General features: G+C 45.7%; 1 protein-coding gene across 1 annotated transcript in view; it reads left to right on the top strand.

The window, feature by feature from the left end:
• The first annotated feature begins 1,981 nt into the window (after positions 1-1,981).
• CACNA1C (calcium voltage-gated channel subunit alpha1 C) overlaps positions 1,982-21,265 on the top strand; it is a 657,848-nt gene continuing 638,564 nt past the window's right edge. Inside the window, exon 1 of the mRNA XM_042945417.1 lies at positions 1,982-2,282. Coding sequence (XP_042801351.1) covers positions 2,234-2,282 — 49 coding nt within the window. The 5' untranslated portion in view covers positions 1,982-2,233. The remainder of the gene's footprint in view (positions 2,283-21,265) is intronic.

The following is a 21,265-nucleotide window of genomic DNA, read 5'->3' as shown; positions in this document are numbered from 1 at the left end:
GAGATGAGAAGGTGTGCACTACTGTTCAGGTGAGTTTGTAGGCTACTCTAAGGAACTTGGCTTTTACTAAGTGAAATGGGAACCACTGGAGGGTTTTGAGCAGAGGAGTACAGTGATGTGACATTTTAAATGGATCGTTGTGACCACTGTATTAGGGATATACCAAAAGTGGGGAGGGAAAGGTACACCAGCGGGATCAGCTACTGCAGAAACTCAGGTGAAGGATGATGTTGGCTCAGACCAAGGGGGCAGTAGGGGAGGAACTGAGAAGTGGTAATATTCTGCATTTATCCAAAGGTAGAACAAAAGGGATGTAGGAGGATGAGAGAAAGGAGTCAAGAATGACTCCAGGTGTTTGGCCCCATCAGCTGGGATGAGGAAGGCTGTGTGAGGAGGAAGGCACAGAACATAAGGAATTCAGGGTTTGGATATGTCAGGTTTGAGGTGTCTGTCCGACTCCCAAGTGAAGACTGAGGTTGGCTGTGTAGCCTGGCACTCAGGAAGTCTGGGCCGGAGATACAAATCTGAGATAGACAGTTGCTTAAAGGCATGAAGACAGATGGGATCACCCAAGGAATGAGTGTGGATGGGAAGTGAGGCGGTCTGAGGGCGGGAAGGTAAAGGTTTTCCCAGAGGGAATTGCAGGTTCCCCTGCTAGAGCTGACGAAAGGTCCATTCTAGAGCAGCCCGGGCCTGCAGGGGGTGCCCTGGAACTGGCTGTGGTTGCAGTGATGGAGAGAAATGTTTGCTTCTCCGGGAAGGAGAGACGCTCAATAGATTCCTTCGGGAGTGGCAGGAATAATTAAGAGAAGTAGGTAAGGATATCCTAGTAGCACACGTGCTCGGCTGCCTCCAAGGAATTGGAAAACCTGGGTCTATTAATCTGTTCAGACATCTGGGCACCACCGCCTAGCCTACGAGGCCCCGCCTCTCCAGTCCTTTCTCTCTCTCTCCCCTCCCCTCTTCCCATCCTCGCCTCTACATGTCACTTCTACAACCGCTCTGATTATAATTGATCAAACAGAATCACGGAATCACGGCTCATTTTGCTGTTTTGTTCAGTGGCCCGATCTGCAAAGAGACTCTGGTAGTTGGGCAGATTGTATTCTCCCCTCTTGGAATTCCGCTCACAGAGGCCTTCCCGTCGTGGTCTGCCGCGCAGGGACACGCCGGTGCCGCCGAGGATAACGAGGGCGGGGGGCTGGAGGCGGGCGGGGTGGGGGTGGGGGACGCGGCGCCGGCGGCGGGGCGCGAGGGGGTGTGTCCGCGCCCCGGCCCGCCCGCCCCCCCTCCCGCCCTCCCCGGGGGCGCCCCGCGCGGCCCCTCACCCCCGCCCCTCGCCGGGCCCGCCGCCTCGCCTCGCTCCCCTTGACGTCATGTGGGCAGCAGGCTGGCTCGCGCGGCGCAGCCGAGGGCCCGAGCGGGTGCTCAACTTCGGGCTCAAGTCCGCGCGGTGCGCCCTGAGCCGTGCGCCCGGCTCCCCGCGCGCCGCCGCCGCCGCCACATCTGGAAGCGTTCAGCGCGTCTGCCTCCAGCGCGCCGGGCGGGCGGGCGGGCGCGGGCAGGGGAGGGCGCGGGCGCGGCGGGGCTGGGCTGGGCGGCAGTGAGCGCGGCGCTCTCTCGCGCGCCCGGTGTCTCCCTCTCCCTGCCTCTGCAGAAACAGCTCCCTGCCAGAACGGCGCTCGGCGCGGCGCGGCCCGGAGCGGCGGCGGCGCCTCTTCCTGCCTGCTAGCCCTCAGGAGTTGCTGGATCTTTTTGACAGAAAAAAGCCGACAGGGGCCTCGAGGAGGACTCGCCACGAGCGGGCAGAGACGGTTCGGCCCCCTGCTGGCCCGGGCGGACCCCTCTCCCCGCGTCCAGGGGTCCGCTGCTCCCCCACTCCCCTCCTTTCCACCTCTTCTCGCTCTGCCTCTCTCGATTTATTTTTTCGAACGGTGTAGCCGCCAGAGGTGCGGTGCTAAATTCTTGGAAGGGGCCCGGATGTACTGAGGATGCATTACAATTTCACAAAAGGAGGCAGTAGTGGAAAGGAGCAGTTTTTGGTGTTTGATGCAATAATGGGAATCAGGTAATCCTCAGAAGGGAAGAAGAAAATACTGCAGATCCACGGCTTCCTTGAATTTGCACGAAAGCCGCCGACCTCGGAGGAGGGATTAATCCAGACCCGCTTGGGGGTGTTTGGCCATTTCTTCCTCTTTGTGGCTTCTTCTCCTTTTAAAACAATTTTTGGTCAATGGTCAATGAGAACACGAGGATGTACATTCCAGAGGAAAACCACCAAGGTAAGGCTGGACCCCGCCGCCTCGCCGGGGCTCCAGCCCGGTCTCCCGCCCGGTCTCCCCGCCCTCTCCACCCCTCTCCCGCTCTCCCCCGCGCGCTCCCCGCGGCCCCTGGGCCGGTCCCTGCGGAGTTGCCCCGGGCTGCGTCCGCGAAGGGCGCCGGGCAGCGGGGCGCCTCCGCCTCGCCCGAGCGGCCGGGAGCCCGGCGGGACCCGGGCCGGAGCCGCCCGCGAGCCGGAGCGGAAAATTCCTGCCCCTCCCCCTCCCCGTGCCCGGCTTCTCCAGAGCATGTGTTTCCTATGAAATTCCAGGCGAGGGGGAAAAGTTCCCCAAGTGTCTGCTCTGCCTCGCTTTCTCGCGTTTGCCTGGGAAGCCCAACTGCCCGGCCGGCGGCGCCGGGTGGGGGGAGGGGGCGCCGCCGAGCCCCCCGGGCCAGGGTCCCTCGCCTTGCTCCGGGCGCGGCTGGGAGCGCGCGCGCGCACCCCGCCCCAGGTCGGCCTCGCGCCCCCGGCCGCCGCCGGGCATCCCGCTCGCAGCCGGGCGCCCCTTCCCCCCGGCAGCGCGCTCCAGGTGGCGGGTGGGGGCCCGGGATGCAGATGTGAGACTCGGCGCCTCTCTCCCTCTTTCCCGTCTCCCTCGTTCCTGTCTCCCTTCCTCTCGCCCGGCTCCCTTTCTCCTCTCTTCCTCTCTCCCTCTCTCCCCCCGGCTCACCTACACCCACACCCACCCACCTCTCTACTGCCATTGACCCCGAGTGCACCCACGCCCCGTGTGTTCTTATTCGCACCCACATGTGGGCTAGCACCTGAGGATGTAAGCAGTTAGAATTCGGGCGGTGTGTGGGCTTTGCTTTTTCATGTTTTAAGGAAATAATGAAAGGGTGTGCCAAGCTCACGCGGCTGCACACTATTGCCCAGTGTTTGCCAGCATCTCCATCCTTGGCATCAAGTGTCACCAGCTCCCCCCAGTGAGGGGGAAGGGCTTTCAGGTAACTCCCCACTTCTTGGAAACTTTCTCCCTCACCCCCATCCCCATATTAACAAGTTATTATGTTTTGGCATTGCTCAGCGGTTAAGGTTATTATGGAGTGTGGAGGGTTGGTCTTGCTGGAGTGTGGCAGCCTCCAGCTTCATCTCTGTCTTGTCTCTATGGCTTTCTCTGTCTCTTTTGGGTGTAGTCTTTCCTTTTTCTCTCCCAGTTTCCCAAGCCTCCCTGTTTACAATCTTCCTTTCAATTTCTTCCTCCTGAATACCTGTCGCTGTTAGTCCTGTTACTTCCTGGGGTATACTTTAAGTGATTCTCTGAGGACCCCAGCCTGGTGTGTGTGGCGGGAGCGGTTGTCTCCATGTCTCTTTATTCCAGCCTCCTCCTGCCCCCATCTCCACCATTTGGGGACAGAGCCCCTGTCCTTTAGAGCCACCTGGCTGGTCTCTGTCCATCCTGAAACCGATTTGAGGGTCAGCTGTCCCTTTGCTTTCCAGCTGGGGTGGCAGCGTGATGATTTTGACTTCTTGGTAGAAAGAATTTTGTCAAGGGCCATGGGTTCTAGGGTGAGCCAGGGCTTTGTCATTAGGACAGCTTCTGTCCCTGGATTTCTCGATGCCATGACCCTATCCCTCACCTGTTCTCCTGTCCCCTTTCTAGCAGATGGAGCAGTGGATGCATTAGGAGGGAGAGGGTGAGAAACACAAAGGAAAGGGTGATATTTGTGAAGTGTGGGGATGGATGTCTCCCCTCCAGGCTCTCAACTCGGTGAGCAGCCTTGAAGAGGAGAGCTCAATAGTATTGTCCTTACTATCACTAATGATGGCAGTATACTGTGGTAAGAATTATTATTCGCATAACGATAATATTAGTTTACCAGGTCCCCTCTTAGTGCAGGATAAACCCCTCTTGGCCCCTTTCCTTTCTTTTGCACCTTTGTTCCCTGGCATCCTTCCTCCCACCCCATATGCAGGGAGCAGACATTAAAAGTAGGAGCACTGACCCTGGAAAGGTTTATGAGAAAGATGGAGGGACAGGAGCAAGTGAGCCGTGGCCGGGAGCTCTGCCTTTCCAGCAACATGCCAACAAACACTATGGCAACCTGAATTCCAGTTCTCTCCCTTGAAGCTGCAGTGATTATATAATTCACAGGAGCAATTTTGCCTCCATTCCTGGATGCGGTTCTCAGGTGAAAGAGCACCAGGATCCCTGTCTCCCCTCCATTTCCCATCCCCCTTTCCCTGGTCTTTGGCATTGCCCAGGGTTTTTTTGCAGGGAGGCGAGATGGAGGGTGATGGAGGTAGGGAAGGGCAGACCTGGAAAAGCACGAATATCTACAAGGAAGGGGTTGCTGTGGTTTAATAACCAAAGGGGTGATGAAACATAATTGGGGGTTAGAGTTTCAGGAAAGAGAGTAGAGAAGCCAAACAATTACCTCAGATCAGTGATGGTGACGAACCAAAGAGTGGAGAACCGAAAAAGTTGCCAGTGGTGGGGCTTTACATTCTTCTCTTCCTGACAGAGTTGAAGGCACTGGATGCACTGGCCCTTTCTCCCCAGCTTTTCAGTGCTGTGTGTGTGTGTGTGCGCGCGCGTGCGTGTGCATTGAGAGTTGGGATATGGAGACCAGTGGCCAGTGCATTGGGATAGCCTGAAGGTTCACTGAAGGACTGGCTTTTGACCCTGGGCTTCAGGCTGGGAGTGGCTCATGTGGGCCTTGCCTCACCTCTGGTGCCCTATCTACTCGGTCCCACGCCAACCTCCCACTTTTCTGGGCTGATTTTCCATTGCAGGCTCCAGCTAGCAAATGAGTTTCTTAATAGTCAACCAGTTAGCAAATAAAACATCAGAATGTCCCTTATCTGCTGGAGACAAGGCAGAGGGGAGAAACATGTGTTCTGGGAGGGAAGACATACTGTGCTTTTCTTTTAACTACTTAGCAATACGGCAGAATAGTAATCATCATAATAAAGTAATAATAATAATGATCACAGTTAACTCTCTTTACAAATGGTCATAGACAATGTTGCTTGCACCTTAGCTTGTGTGGGTTATAGAAAGCATGACATTAGCTTCTCTTTCTCTGGGTACTGCATGGAGGAAACTGGAGAAAAGGGGCTATTGAGGCTCAAAATATCATTCCTAGTATTGCTCTGATACTTTACAGTGTATCAGAATACTACATAATAAACTATATTACAAGAACCAATTATTCATTATTTCCATAGAGCACATGCTAAGAGTATTTAAATGCACACGTGCGCGCGCGCGCACACACGCACACACACACACACACACACACACACACACACTGAATAAGGAAAAGATTTCAGATGACACAAGAGTTTAATGCACTTTGGGGACCCAGTGAGTTGTGGAGAGGAATATTGGTAATGCAGCCCCCTAAGACTGTTTGGACATTTCTACCTCATATGGTAGAAATGTTAAGTGGAGAATTGTTCTCTACAAGTAGATGTTACAGGTATAGTACTTTGCAGATGAAACGGTGAGCTGTTAGCCCCTGCAGCTGCCTCTCAGAGTCTTGGTGATGACTTGAACTCTTCCTGCATTTTTTTCTTTGAGTGAACATTGTCCTAGGTGGGTTCATCTATGTATATAAGACTTTGGACTTAACACTGAAGCATACCGAATGGGGATTTTGAGGCCCTGCTGATCTTTGTATCCTTACTTCTGGCACAGGTCCCCGCTCATTCAGGCCCTTGATACATGAATGAATGCATGCTGGTGAGAACGAATGAATGCACACCTAGAAGACCTAAAGTGGATGTGCTTTCTGCCTCTCCCAGTAGGTGGCACTCCAGGGCTTAGGAGTCAGGAAAGGGGCAGTCTCCCTGGGTTTGGTGAGGAAAGATATTGGGAGAGTTTGGAGAGAATTTCCTGTGTGCTGTGACTCTTTGCTTATGCCTATACTTGCCCCAGTGCAGAGAACCCCAAAGACCAGTGTGTGTTCCCGTGCCAGCACACACACCAGAGGACCCCCCAGTGTGACTGAGGCCCTCAGTGACCTTGCCACCCTCTGGTAAAGAAAACCCACTTTGGATTTCTCCCACTTTTGCACACTCTTACCTCAGACTTCTGTTTACCTCTAAAACAGCATTCTACTCAGCCTTGAGGGAGCTTTTTGGGTGATTAGCTGAACTTGTTATGGCTGTATATTAATTTTCTCCCTGATTTACCATAGATGTTTTAGTAACCAGAGGGGCCAGGACTTCCCAAGCCCAGTGGAATATGAGGTGACCAGAAATTTGGGATTTGGAAACCCTAACCTATAGGGTTACAGAGCTTGTCAGCTCAAAGGCAAGAAGGCGTTTTCCTAACTTTATTAGGGGAAAAAAAAACACAAAACAACTGGGTACACTTCACAGCTGATTTCTGTTTATGAGTCTGGCTGGGCTCATGCTGGGTAATGGCAGAAAAGCTCCCGAGACCCAGGTTAGTCAGTAACTGAGATTTGTTCTAATTTTCAGTGATGTTTTCCAACTCCTGGTTGTTTCTTTTCTATCCCTTCAGTTGGCCTTCTTAGTTGTGGCAAATTCTGTGAGGTCTGAGAACCTCTTGCTATCAGGTTAAGAAGGGGCGAATGAGTGGACCATAGCGTTTTCTTCCTTTTCAGTAATTCTTCCTGCCTGGTGAGGCATCTATTTGTTACATGGTAGTAACAGGTCAGCTGGCGTCATCCCCACTTTTCCTTGCTGGGACTCCAAAATCAGTGCTCCGCATTCAAAAGTAAGAGACAATTTTATTTTCCAGTATGGACTAAAGAAAACTGATAGATTGTTTGGGAAACACCTGAAGACTTAAGAGCAAAGCCAATTAACAAATGATCGCACTAATTTAGTCTGTTTTTAGATCCCATCCTCACTGTTGCCTCAGTTAATGCTGGGCACTGTGGAGGAGAGCAGAAGACTGATTTAAAAAAAAAAAAAGGCATGGGGAATTGTTTTGCAAAATATCAGGTACTGAATATTTAGCAACATGAGTGCTAAACATTCTGATAATGAAACAACACTCCATGCCATGGCTGTCATTATTAAAATAATTTAGTAAACACCTGTTTACATGTACCTCAAGGTTAGATACTGTATAAAACAAGTAAAAGTGACAGGATCCCTCTGGGAAAATGGAATGATTTTCAGTGCTGTTCTAAAGCCAGCACTAAAGCCAGTCCTGTTCTAAAGCCAGGTCCATAGACTTTAACTGAACCCGGGTCAGAAAAGCAGCATGGAGGGCTGAAGAAGCGAATGTGATGGTTTGAACCAATAGCCCAGGTACTACAGGAAAGGTCTTCGATGTATTTTAATTCCCAGATGGAGTGCTTCTGTATTCAAGATGAGGCTTTACTGACCCTAGGAGGTGCACACCTAGAACATTGCCACAGACCTTGCTTCTTTCCCTCCATGGTGTAGGAGCACTTGGAGGCAGGTGCTCGTGGCAAGAAGGCAACTGGAGCGGAGTCTCGGGTTCCTAGGAGGCTTGGGACCCTGAGAGCCATGCTGCAGTTGTAGTCTGTGCCCTGTGTGGGTGGGGGCCCAGGAGGGCCTTGTAGAGGAGCAGAGTTGTGAAATGGCTGGGAGCTTCAGGAAGCCAGCTGTTGGGAGAAGGACGCAGGAAGAGGCCCAGATGACCGGGATGTGTCCAGGGTGGGGGGGTAGTTTGGGGAACACAGTTACAACTTGTGGAACTGAATTAAATCAAGTGGGGATTTAAGGGACATAAGGAAAGCAGTTTGGGCCTGGAGCTGGGGAATCAGAGGTTGAAAATAGGCCCTTCCCCAGAGACCAAGTGAATGAAGGGAATAGTAAATCTGGCTCAGAGCCAGAGAATGAGGAAAGGGTGGATTAACTGGCAAGAAGCCAAAAATTCCTCCCCTTCCCAAAACCTCACCAGACCATTGCTGTCCATAACATGTTCACTTAAAAACATCTTCTTGCTGCACTGTGTACGTGTGTGTGTGTGTGTGTGTGTATGTATGTATGTGAGAGAGACACAGGGAGAGGGTGGGGAGGGGGTGGTTCTAGATTCATGAGCTTTGAAGGGTTTGTCAAACAGACGTAGAATAAATGTAATGTCTCTGGGAATTTACTTTCTAGGATCAAAGCATTTTAAGGAACCTTAGGACAAACTCTGTTTCTAGTTACGAAAACAAAGGCTCCTAAAGAGTCAGTCATTCAGGCAGGGATGTGACAGAAAACAAGGTCTTCAGGCTCTTTTTCCTCCTGCTTTCTCTTGACCACACTTGGTATATGTTAAACCTGATAAGAAAGTATTGCTTAGTATTTCTGGTAAAATTTTGCTTAATCAACCTTTCAACCTCTCTCTATTCTACCTCTGTCCAATCCCACCTTTGTACTGACTTAAAATCACTTCTGAGATGTTAGATTTGGAAACAGAGTTGGAGTGGGGTGGGGGTAGCTATCATTGGAAAGGTTTAAAAATAATTTCTCAGGCTGCAGAGTAAAAGTTCATACATGTCCACAAGGACCTCCAACAAAATTCAGATCACTGTTCTGTCTGCAAACAGATATAGCTCCAAGCTGTTTTTATTTGTGTACTTCTTTTCTGTCCCGCTCTAGGCTCATTTCAGCCCCTGTGAGGGAGTGGGGTGATGAGAGGCGAGCTGTTCTGTAGGACTTCCCTTGGCGAACTGTTGGCAGTTCTTCGTGGACTGGCTTTGCTGTTGGTCAGTGCATGGAGTCACATCACTGCAGGGTAGAAACCGTGGGGACATTTAAGTTGCAGGCTGGCCAGAGGACCGGCTGCCGTGGACTCTACCTGAGTTGGAAGAACAAAGGCTTCTCCTTGCTTCTTTGTCAGAGCTGGTCTTCTAGGACAGGGCTCTGCCCAGGAGACGTTTAAATAAGGAGCCCTGGTTTAAATCAGCACATGGAAAGGAATTCATCTAGGACCTGCCTCTGACATTCCCATCATCCTTGAAGCGTTTGTTGGCTGACTTGTTTGATTCTCTTATAAATCGAAAACTGGAAGGCCTTTTAGGCTGACTTGATCTCTAGCTTTAAGACAGGGGCATGAGCTAGACTCACCCTTAGAGATGTGGCCTTTGAGATCCCTGGGGGAAACCACCATTTCAGAACATAGTGTTGTGATAATTTCATGAAATATTCACACTGCCAGTCTGCCGAGGGGGGTTTCTTTTAACACACTTGGCTACACTTGGTATTGCCCGCTTGAACCTAGCTAAAAAGAAAATAAAATAATCTTGTCTCCTGTCCTTTAGAGAACCAAGCCAAAACCCAGACAGTAAATGAATGTTCTTCCCCATATAGCCTGTGGGCAGAAATGTTGACTTGATTACTCAATTAAGCTCTATTTACTTTGTAACCATTGTGTCATGTTCAGTCATTTATATTGTTTTTTCCTTCGAAAATAATCCATGTTGGGCTAAAAAACTTTCAAAGATGTTAGTTAGCAAAAGTAAAAAATAAAATAAGACTATGGCTAGAAAAATGACTGGGGTCACATTCTTTGACTTGATCTTTTTTTGAGAGTTCTGAGGAATCAAGCCTTACATTTTTCATCTATAAAATGGAGATAAGAATCCTTAGCCAGTCAACTTTACAGGGCAGCTGTGAAGCTCCGTATGGGAGAATGAGTGTAAATCACCATGCAGGTATCAATTATTCTTATCAGAAAGCAGACCACTAGGGTTTGAAAAAGCAGTGCCATGAAACAACTTTCAAAGTGTTTCAAACTACTTTGTAGGTGTTATTGGATGACTGACGTTATTCAAAATTTCAAAGATGGAAATGGAAAACAAAAAGCAAGAGACCGAGGTGGTCTGGCTGATACCAGAATAAGCAAAGAAGTGAAAAATTGGTCATGATAGGCTTGGTATTTTGGTTTTCTTGACATCTGTTGACCAGTGTGAGGCCAGTAGAATCCCAGGACTGTGGGACCGTCTGAACTGCTGTTTCCAACCAGAGTGTCAGGACCCAGGGATGCAGGGTTTCCTTATGCCCACCCAGCAGCTGTCCACCTGACACGCTGCCGTCCTCTCCCACCCACAGCGTGAGGCTCTCTGCCTTCAGCCTAAGGTCCAAAGCCAAACTGGTCAGAAGTCCTTTGGTGGTACAAATATCTGAAAATAGGGCCACTGAGCAGGAAGGACACCAGCTGGGCAAACGAACATCCACTTGCTTTCTGACATGAATTGCCGAAACCTAAACACAGCTCCTTAGTATAGAAGGACAGACTGCCTGAAAAATAAAACTTTGCTTCAGATGTAAAACTTGCTTTAGAAAAAAAAAAAACAACAAACCCCTATTTTTCATGAATAGTAAAAGTGCTAGAGGTTTGTAGATAAAGAGAGGGAATAGTTCCATGCAGCACTGAGACACTTACCACAATAGGAAAAGGCTTTAATTTTCCATCTTAAGTGAGAGATTAGCCTTTAGTTTCCTAAAGCAAAAAAATCTCATCATTAAAAAGGGTGCTGGAAAATTCACATTTAAGTTTGTACCTTGCTCCCCTCACTAGGCCCCCTCTCCCAGCCTCGGGTCAGTCTGTAGAGTCTTTCATGCTTTCATTTTTATTAAAAAAAAATAAGTTATATTGAAGTATAACTTCTTCCTTTTTATATTTTTAGAATGGGGCAGGAGTGATAACTACCACTTATTGAATGCCTAGTATGTCTCCAGCAGTGTTCTTTGGGCTTCATGCGCTTACTATAATTTTGTCCTTATGTCAGTCCTTTGCGGCAGGTGCTAATATTTTTCAGATGAGGAAACTGAGGACCAAAGATCTTGTGTATTGTGGCCAGCATCACCCAGACAGTATTGGGGTGTTAGAATTAAATTCAGGTCTGTTAGACTTTCAAAGCATTTGTTGTTTCTATTATTTCTCTATGTGGGGAAGAGGAGAAAGAAGAACTCACTATCCATCCATTTTGGAAAAAACTACCTTGGGCTAGCCTTATGGAACCGTGCTTGGATTTGCTCTGTGGAAACTCCAGCTTCTCCTGGTCATGTGTAGTAGATAAACAATTGAACACTTGTTCTTTCTTTCTTTCTTTCTTTCTTTTTTTTTTTTAGTATTTATTTATTTATTTATTTATTTATTTATTTATTTATTTATTTTGAGAGAGAGAAAAGAGAGAGTGTGTGTACATACACACACATACACATGTGCGCGAGTGAGTGGAGAGGGGCTGAGAAAGAGGATCCCAATCAGGCTCCACACTGCCAGCACAGAGCCCAACGTGGGGCTCAATCCCATGAACTGCGAGATCATGACTTGAGCTGAAGTCAAGAGTTGGACACTTAACAGACTGAGCCACCCAGACACTCCAACACTTGTTCTTCTTTGGTGGCTGCTATGTGGTCACTCTGCATGCCCCTCCTCAGGGTCCCATTTTCTGGCTATTCATTTATGCCCATGGTTTCTGACTGGGCCCTCTTTGGTTTTTCAGATCCCTCTGTAGATCTTAATGGTAGATCTAGATTAGTAAGTCTTGGCTTTGAGATGACCACTTCTTGGCATGGCTTTACTTCACCACCCATTCTTGGAATGTCTTCTCAGCAATTCCCTCCTGGAAAATGGACAGTCTCCATCCTCAAACAAGATTCTGACAAGTTCAGGGGACCGTCCTTGCAGCTGAGCTTCCGAGACTTCATGAATGAATGAATGAATGAATGAATGAACTATTTTTAAATAACACCTTTGTGGAGATAGAATTCAGATGCCATAAAATTCACCCTTTAAAATATACAACTTAGTGGTTTTTAGTTGTTTTACAGAGTTGTGCAACCATCACCACTGTCTAATTCCTGCACATTTCATCACCCCAAAAAGAGATGCCCCCCACTGGCAATCATTCTCCTTTTCCTCCTCCCTTCAGCCCCTGGAAACCATGAGTTTACTATCTGCCTGTATGGATTTTCATGCATTATTATCAGCAATAATAATTCTACAATTGGAGCTCCTCTGTGTAGTCTAGCTGTTGGCAGCACATCTCATGCATTTCAGATCTAGGTATGTCGTGACAATCTGTATGATAAATGATTCAGTTAAAAGGAAGCATATGAGATTATTTAGAGACTTGCGTATCATTTACAGCTGAAATTAAGCACTTTCTTTCACTTTTGGAAAGAATGGTTTTAAGATTTATTTCTTTTAACTGGCTCAGTAAAGCTAAGTGTACAAGTCACATCTATTGATAGTTGAAGGAGATGTGAATGCTGACCTTTAAATTTTTTTTATTGTGGTAAAATATATGTAACAAAAATTTGCCATTTTAACCATCTTAAATATTAAAATTCAGTGGCATTAATTTACAGTGTTGTACAACTATACCACTGTCTATTTCCAAAACTTTTTCTTCGTTCCAAACAGAAACTCTGTTACCACTAAGCAGTAACTCCCCACTCCATCCTCTCCCCAGCCTCTGGTGACTTGTGATTTACTTTCTGTCTCTATGAATTTGCCTGTTGTAGATATTTCATATAAGAAGAATCATACAATGTTTGGCCTTTTGTGTCTGGCTTATTTCACTGATGGTGTTTTCAAGATTTAGTCCATGTTGTAGCAGGTGTCAGAACTCCATTCCTTTTCAAGGCTGAATAATATCCCATTGTAAGTATATATCGTATTTTGTTTATCCATTCATCAGTTGATGGACACTTAGGTTGTGAATACACTCTGGCTATTGTGAATAATGCTGCAATGAACATTGGGATACAAGTGTCTGTTTGAGTCTTCGTTGTTAATTCTCTTGGATATATACCAGGAGTGAAATTTCTGGTTCTGAATTATGACTTTTTAGTTAGAAGAGCCCATTTCCTTGTGTGACTCCCCAAGTTTGAATCCTGCAGAGGAAAAATATAGTATTAGGAAGTTCCACTGTGTCAGTAATGAGAATGTAGTATTTTCTCTGGGGTCCCAGTGCCTATATCAGAAATTTAACAATCTAACAGCTGTCTTGATGAGGAGTGACTGATGCTGCCTCCATTCCAAGAAATAATGAACGTCACTAGATCCAGTTCAGCGTTTACCTCCATGCTGACTGGGATTTGTAACTGGACAGGAAATGGGTGTTTGGCAAGACAAAGCTATTTAGTCTGTCTGTCTGTCTGTCTGTCTGTGTCTCTCTGTCTGCCCATCTGTGTAGTCCAGGGGCACCCATGTCTGTAGAGAGCTGTATCCAGTCTGACAATCATGAGGATTGAGGTGGCTGCTGTTCCTCTGTACTGTTGGAAGGGCAGTGTGGCTGGGTTGATAGGGTCTCTCTTTCCCAGCTTTGGAGATGCTTGGGGGGAAGCCGTGTCCCAGATCTCTTGTCTACTCCTCACACCATCTGAAGTCTAGGCAAGGGAGGAAAAAAGTGTGATGGAAAAGAAACAGGGAAAAGAGTCAGGAAGAGAGGGAGAGAAGGGAGTGGATAGCAGAGGGAAAATTTTTAAACTTGATAGGTCCATGCTGGTGATTAATGGCCCAGTTAAAGATCAGGAAGCTTCTTTCCAATCTTGGGATGGCTTTTTTTGGTAATTGTCTTACCTAAAAGTAGTAATATTATCTTACATTTTGATTGACCTAAAATACCTCTTTAGTCCTTTTCATGTCTACTATTTTAGCTGTTATTAAAAAAAAAAATCCATTGAAGTAGTGGGACAAGTGTTATTATTCCTAGTTTATCAGATAAAGAAAGCTGGGCTTAGAGAATTGGAACAACTTGCCTGGTTAGGGAAGGAAAAAAAACTAGTCAGGTTTATTTTTTTTGAGAGACTATTTTATGTTAGACTTATCTTATGTTTATCTTTGGGGGTCGCATATATGTTATTTCATTTATTCCTTACACGAACCCTATTTAAGTTGGATACCTTTTTGGTAACAGGATAGACTAGAATATACTTCTCCTTATTCTTGGTTTTGTGCTCTTTTTGTAGCCTGGCTGTATTATCTGTTAGGGCACTATGTTCTGATGTAGGCACAGATCTTAAAGCCTCATGCCTGCTCAACTTCACATACTTCCATGAGCCTGTGCATCTTGATTGGTGGGTTCAGCCTGGTCATAAATGTGCGCATGTGCGTGCGTGTGTGTGTATGTGTGTCTTAGATTAGCAGAGCTCAGTATGCTAAGACAGAGATGCAGGTCACTTCGAAGACCAATACACTTAATTTTATCCAACTGTTAGTAAATTATTCCCTTGTAGGCTCTGACTTCACATCCCCTCCCTGGTCCTGCTTATAGGTGTGTTCTGGCCATTGTCCATAGCTAAAATATTGCACAGTGTTTCTCCAAGGTCAAAAAGCTTCTGCTACCCTGTCTGGGTGCCCAGGTCATTCTGGGGCTCCAAGCTCCACATCTGAGGGGATTGCAGTGACTCACATCTCATATTTGGTCTGCAGTGGATAGGATCTTATGGCTCTGTTTTTCAGTTATTTAAAAGGCAAAAATTTTGACCTATGCCCAGCTGTCTGAAAGACCAGGAGATAAGAAGCCTTTTTCTAAGATAAGTTGACTGTGAAGTGTCCCTGAATGTGGGGTATCTCATGCCAATTGTGATGAAAATAATTTTAAGTTGTTTTTTCCCTTCCCCGAATTGGGATGGTTGGTCGTTCACAGAAAGTTATGAGCATCTGTTATCTGTAAGGCAATTTGCTCATAAGATCTCTGGATTCAAGGAGACCTTCAAGATTATAGTCTCTTGATTATCCCTTCCTTTAGGGAGTATGTAGTTTAGTAGGAGGCAAGATACACACCCACATTCACAGATAGAACTATAATAAAAGACAGACTATGCTTGATGTTACAGGGAGGTAAAGATGAAAGCCTTACTGGTTTAAAGAAGGAGGGTAATACAGTTAGATGGAATAAGTAGAGAAAGCTTATGCAAAGATGATGACAGCTGGATCTTGAAGGGTGAACACAAGTGGGGTAGAGAGAGGGGTTGCACATTCACTACAAGAAGAATTGTATAGTCAATGGTATGTTGAAAGGCATATGCATTGGATTTTAAAGGAATAGTGAATTGGCTTGGATTAGAGCACAAGTTATATATGGGCAGAAGTGAGAGTCAGGCTGAAGAGCTTGCATCCCATTTGGTAGGCAGCGGAGGACCACTGAGTGAGGAGTGGTATGGTCAGAGCTGCTCTGCCAGAAGACCAGGCAGGGAGCAGAGTAAAAGATGAAGTGGGGGTGCTAAGACTGCAGGTGGGGGGACATTTATGAGGTCATAGTCCAGGCATGAGAGGGAAGAAGGGCTTTTCTTAACAAAAGCCAGAGGGCAAGGGAATTCTTTGCTGTTGTCTATATGGAAAGGGGAGAGGGTGGATTTAGGGAATAAATGGAAGATACTCAGCATATGTGCAGAATTAGAGTTCATTTATTTATTTATTTATTTATTTTTTTTAGAGTTCATTTAGAGGTGATGTTTGAAACTGTGGAAATGGATGAAATTATTAGGGAGAGGGAACAGAGAGACGAAAATGATGAAGGGGCTGAAGATGGAGTCCTTACATTCAAAGGATAGGAAGGGGAAGAAATGGAGCAGACAGAGCCAGAACGGTCAGGGAAGTAAAAGAAGAGCCTTGCTACTGTGGAGCCATGGAGGGCAAGAAGGCCAGTGCTGTCCGTATTAAATGGAGTAGTGGGTAGGGAAGATGGGAACTGAGAGAACTCTACTAGATTTGATGATTTGGGTATCAGCAGTGGACTTTGAAAGTGGGTTCAGTCAGACTGCCTGGTGCGGAAGCACGGTGGATGTGATGGGAGGCATAAATGGACCACTCTTTCTACTCTTTCTAGAGTTTTGACTGTGAAGGAGAAGAGAAGAGATGGATTTGTTGGCACATGAGAGACGACATGGAAGTGCGGGACTGTTGATGAAACAGATCTAGAAGGCAGTTGGCAGTGGGGTCAGGGACAGGAACGGGAGGTTTAACCCCAACCAAGGAGGTACAATTCTGTCTTCAGAAATAGACTAACAGTAATCAGAGGATGAGAACATAGAGTTGTGAGGGAGAGCTGAAAAAGGAGATATTATGGGTCTCAGGGACTACATTGCTGGATCCTGAGACAGATGAAGGCAGTTGTAGTGTAGTCTGAGTTTGAAGACACAGGAAGAGGCAACGGTCAGTAGAAAATACTATGGGACATCCCAAAGATAATCAGTAAGTGTTGCTAAGTCAGAGGAAACCTGGTTGAGGTCAGGAAGCATGAGTTAGGGGCCAGCAGTGATCAACATTCCTAGGGAAAGTTTTTCCAGAACTGAGTTTGCCAAAGTGAGATAGGCACTAAGTAGGTCAAGGGGGCAGAGGACTCTAGTTCTGTAAAGAGATAAATTAAGCTAGAGTTGATGTGGGAGAATGGAGGTGGTTGCCTAGGACAATTGAGGTGGCTGGTGGGAATGGAGGTCTCAGGACACATAATTTTAGTAGGATTCATGAGTCTGAATCCTCCAGCCTGCCTTTGTTCTCATGGATTATTCATCAGAATAGCTGGTTGGCCACTTGAGCTCTGAGTGGATGTACAGAGGAGCAGGTGGGCTTTCTTTGGGGAACATAAGAACAGGAAGAAGATGGCAAACCTGGGTGATAGGAATAATGGCAGTGTAAGAAGAGTAGATATAAGGTGGTGGACTAAGGTGTGTGTGTGTGTGTGTGTGTGTGTGTGTGTGTGTGTGTGTGTGTGTGTGTTTGCATGGAAGGGTAAGTGCATGGAGACAAATTTTACTGAAGTCTTAAAATTTGGCTTCCTGAGAACCTTCTGGGCACTAACACCAAAGCAGAGAGCCCATGCTCCAGAGACCTGAGGTCATGTTCAAGACAAGGACGGAAGGAAGCAGGTGACATCAGGACTGGCATAGAGGTGGACATAAAACATCAGGTTGTCACAAATAGTCTTAGGCATCGTGGACAAGGAGTTTGCACTTTTGGCCTCAGTCATGGCTCAACAGTAGATAGGAGTGTTCTGGACAATTCAGATGAGAAGTGCCGGCTTGGGGTGGCACTATGATATTAGTTCCTTGGAGACCTGGTTAGCCTTTGTGGAGTGTTAAGCTTTATGATTTCATATCATTACAACTGTATGTATATAAAATTCCTGAGAAAAGAACAATTTATTATTTTTTCTTTATCCCCTCCCTCTCATAACCTCCCATAACAAAAATGTTATAAACCACTGGAAAATCTCAGGCTGGATCCCATTGGAGCTTTGCAATACCTGTAGTTTCCTGCAAAAAGAAAAATATATCTGAATGTTTAATGAGAGGATGTAGTTTTTGGTGCCAAGGACAATAACACTCTTTGAATGCCATGGAAGTATACTCTTCTGGATGGTACTTCATCCAAGAAAGAGTTAATGACCAGGAGGCACCCCGGGCTCTATCCCAGTCCTTGTCACATGTACAGGGACTCTAGTAAGAAGTCTGACAGGCAGCCTCTGTGGACTGGAAAGCCTTGCCTAAAGGCAGTGAGAGGGGCAGTGGCTGCAAAGGCCTAGTGATTTGAGTAGGGGAAGCTAGGCCCCTGCACTTCCACTCATGTTCTCTGCATTGACCATCACAGTGAAATGCACAGATAGTCCAGTGGCTGCAAGTCCTGCCTTTTTCCTCTAGCTCCCTGAACCCATCCCCCACCTCTTCCACTAGACCTGACCATTGTGTGGCACAACCCCAGCGAGAAGAGTGAAGCCTTTACTGGGAAGCACATTTTTCTGCCTTTCTTAAGTAGTGAAGTGGCACTAGTTGCCGGTCTGCCTTCCCAGAAACCTCTGGGAATTGGCATGACCAGTCCTGTGGCCACATTTCACCTTGTCTGGCTTTATTTGGGAAACCTCTTTGCCAAGTTTGGCCTTTTATTCTGGAGAAACTCAAGGTGGCACTGACCCCACCTTGATCTCTTGCTGGATCTGGGCAGCAAGACTTTGGGATTTTCCCTTTTTCCACTCCAAGGAAACTTGGGCAGAATGCACCCCTTTCCTCTGAGGGTATCAGTTGGGGAATGGGCTGAGTCTGAATGCAACCGGTTTCCTCAATTCCTGTTGCACTTTCCAGACAACTGGTTCTAGATATTTCCTTAGAGTTTGACTTAGCTATCATAGAATAAAGGGGAAAAGAAGATCCTAAAGAAGAAAATGGCCTTAAAAATGTTCTTGAGTTGGATGAAGAAATGGAATAGACCTGGTGTCTCCAAGAGGTAGGCACAGCTCTTCTTTGAGACATCCACAGAGAGCACACTGGGCAGTCACATTTATGCACACTCAGCCCAGGGACAGGCATATGTCAGTGCCTCCTGAGGGGTTATAAATAGGTTGTGGTCCATTTGAAGGAGAGAGGATAAAATGGTAGTAAAAGTCATCTTTATTGTGTTTTAGGCCCAGAAGTAAATGAACAGCAATTCTAAACCTTAGGGAAGTGTTCCTTTAGCACTTGGGGACAAAATGCTTTCAATTTCTTTGGCAAGTATCTCCATGCGGTATGTGTATGTGTGTGTGTGTGTGAGAAAGAAGAGGCAGAGAGGAGGAAAGAACAGCATGACTTAGCTGGAAACCTCTGAAAGACAGCATGTTGTTACAAGGTTCAGGCATGCCTGGGCGCAAGGAGACCTGTGTTTAGATGTACCTCAACCTCTTGCTTTGGAATTTTGGTTGAATCATTTAACTCCCGTATGTCTGAGGATCTACATCTGCTACCTCTCTCTCTCTCTCTCTCTCTCTCTCTCTCTCTCTCTCTCTAAATAAATAAATAAATAAATAAATAAATAAACATTTAAAAAAAGAGAATGTCTTAGGTGATAAAGGAAGAATATAAGACAACCTTGCTCTGGAACTTCAGAAATAGTACCAGAGAAAAGGGCTTTGGGCTTAAAAATTTTTTTTTAATGTTTATTTCTTTTTGAAGGAGAGAGAGAAAGACAGAGCATGAGTGGGGGAGGGGCAGAGAGAGAAGGAGAGGGAGACACAGAATCCAAAGCAGGCTCCAGCCTCTGAGATGTCAGCACAGAGCTGGATGCAGGTCTCGAACTCATGGGCTGTGAGATCATGACCTGAGCTGAAGTTGGACACTTAACCAACTGAGCCACCCAGGTGCCCTGGGCTTTGGGGTTTAAAGGCATGGGAATGTCCTGTGTTTCCCTGGCCTAGAGAGGGTTTCTTGAATTGAGGATGCTTTATCTTACATGCAGTAGATGTGACGAAGAATTCAAAGCTGCTCCCAAGGAAGCTTTTGTGAGGAAGCTTTATTTCATCTTTTATTCTTTTCCTTTCTTCTTGGTTTCTTTCCTTAATATGGAAGCACATATTTTATAGTTCTTTCAGGAATGGTCTAGAGTGGTAAATTTCACACTTCCTCAGTCTTTGTTTGACATTGTCTTTTTTTCTTTTGTCTTCACTCATGAATGATGTCAGGTACAAAATTCTGTGGTAGTAGTTTTACTCCAGCAATTTGAAGATATTCCATTTTCTTCTGGACTCTATTGTTGCAGATGAAAAGTCTGCTATAAGCCTAAATCACTATTCTGACTTAAAAAGATACTCTTTGACTTTAGTGTTATGTGGTTTTACACTGTTGAGTTAATACAGGATTTAAAAAAATCTTGCTTAAGACTTGGTGGGATGCTTCAATCTACAGATTCATATTGTTCTCCAGTTTTGTAAAATCCTCAGTCATTTTTAAATATTGCCTCTCCCCTGGTCTATTTTATTCTAGAACTCTATTATTAAAATATATATTGATCTTTCTCATTTTACATTTTCTCTTAAATGCTCTTTCATATCTTATATTCCATTATCCCTCTTTGTTATATTCTGAATAATTTCTTCAGCTCTATCTTCCAATTCACCAGTTTTTGCTTCATTTCTTCCTAAACTACTGTTTAGCCTTTAAATGCATTTTTATTTTTAATGGCTATTTTGTTTCTAAAAGTTCTGTTTTGTTCTTCCTCAAAAAATTTTTAATAGTGTATATTTTTCCCTTTTGGTTTCTATTCCATATTTTAGATTGTTAATAATTTTAAAATATATAAATCCTATAAATCATATATATACTTTATACATATAAAGTGTGTATAGTCTATTTAAAATTGTTTCATCTACTTCAGCCCTTGGGGAATGGTTATTCTTGTATCCACTGACTTTCATTGGTGGTGGATCATTTCCTTCTGTGGCATATAAATTTTGAGTGTGAACCCATCTTCTTTGTGAATTTTTTTCCCATGGGGTTTTAAGCACCTTGAGTTGTGGAGGTCTTACAATAGTGCTGTTTTGCAGTAGCCTCCAGTGGGTAGTCTTGGTGGTTTCAGTGTCCAGAAACAGTTTTTAATATTTGCTTCTTGACTTAAAGTGCCCACAGCACACTGGTGCTTTAATTATCATGAGAAAAAAAAATTTCAGGCCCAGAATTTCAGTCAGAGATTAGTGGAACATGTATATGAAATGAATTGACTCAGACAAACAGGAAACTATTTTATTTTATTTTATTATTTTATTTTATTTTATTTCAGTTTAGTTTATTTTGAAAGAGTGAGAGAGAGTGTGTGCAAATTGGGGGAGGGGCAGAGAGAGAGGGAAGGAGAGAGAGAGAGAATCCCAGGCAGACTTTGTGCCATTAGCACAGAGCCCAACACAGGGCTTGATCTCGTGAACTGTGAGATCATGACCCTGAGCCGAAATCAAGAGTCAGACACTTAACCAACTGAGCCACCCAGGTGCCCCAAACAGGAAATATTTTAATTTTTCTACCATTGCTGCATTCAGACCCTCTCTGTTGGATCTCCGTTGCCTTTTCTATCACATTCTCTCAGGCTTATCTTTTCTTTCCACTCATATCCAGTTACTAGAATAGTCTCATTTCAATAGTTAGGACTCATGTTACAGATATTAAAAAAGTCCATAGACTATTTCAGGCCTTACCCATGGCTTTCAGATTTGTATGGAGAATAGTGTAGTGATCTATTTTTTTTTTTTTTCCTTCTTCTAGCTCTTCCACTTCTCCCCTATTTCTGCACTTCTAGGATTAGGACAGAGGAGA

The sequence above is a fragment of the Panthera leo genome, chromosome B4 (assembly GCF_018350215.1).
Source record: "Panthera leo isolate Ple1 chromosome B4, P.leo_Ple1_pat1.1, whole genome shotgun sequence".
NCBI lineage: Eukaryota > Metazoa > Chordata > Mammalia > Carnivora > Felidae > Panthera > Panthera leo.
Note: the sequence above shows the minus strand (reverse complement) of the source record. Positions and strands in the feature narration are given on the sequence as shown.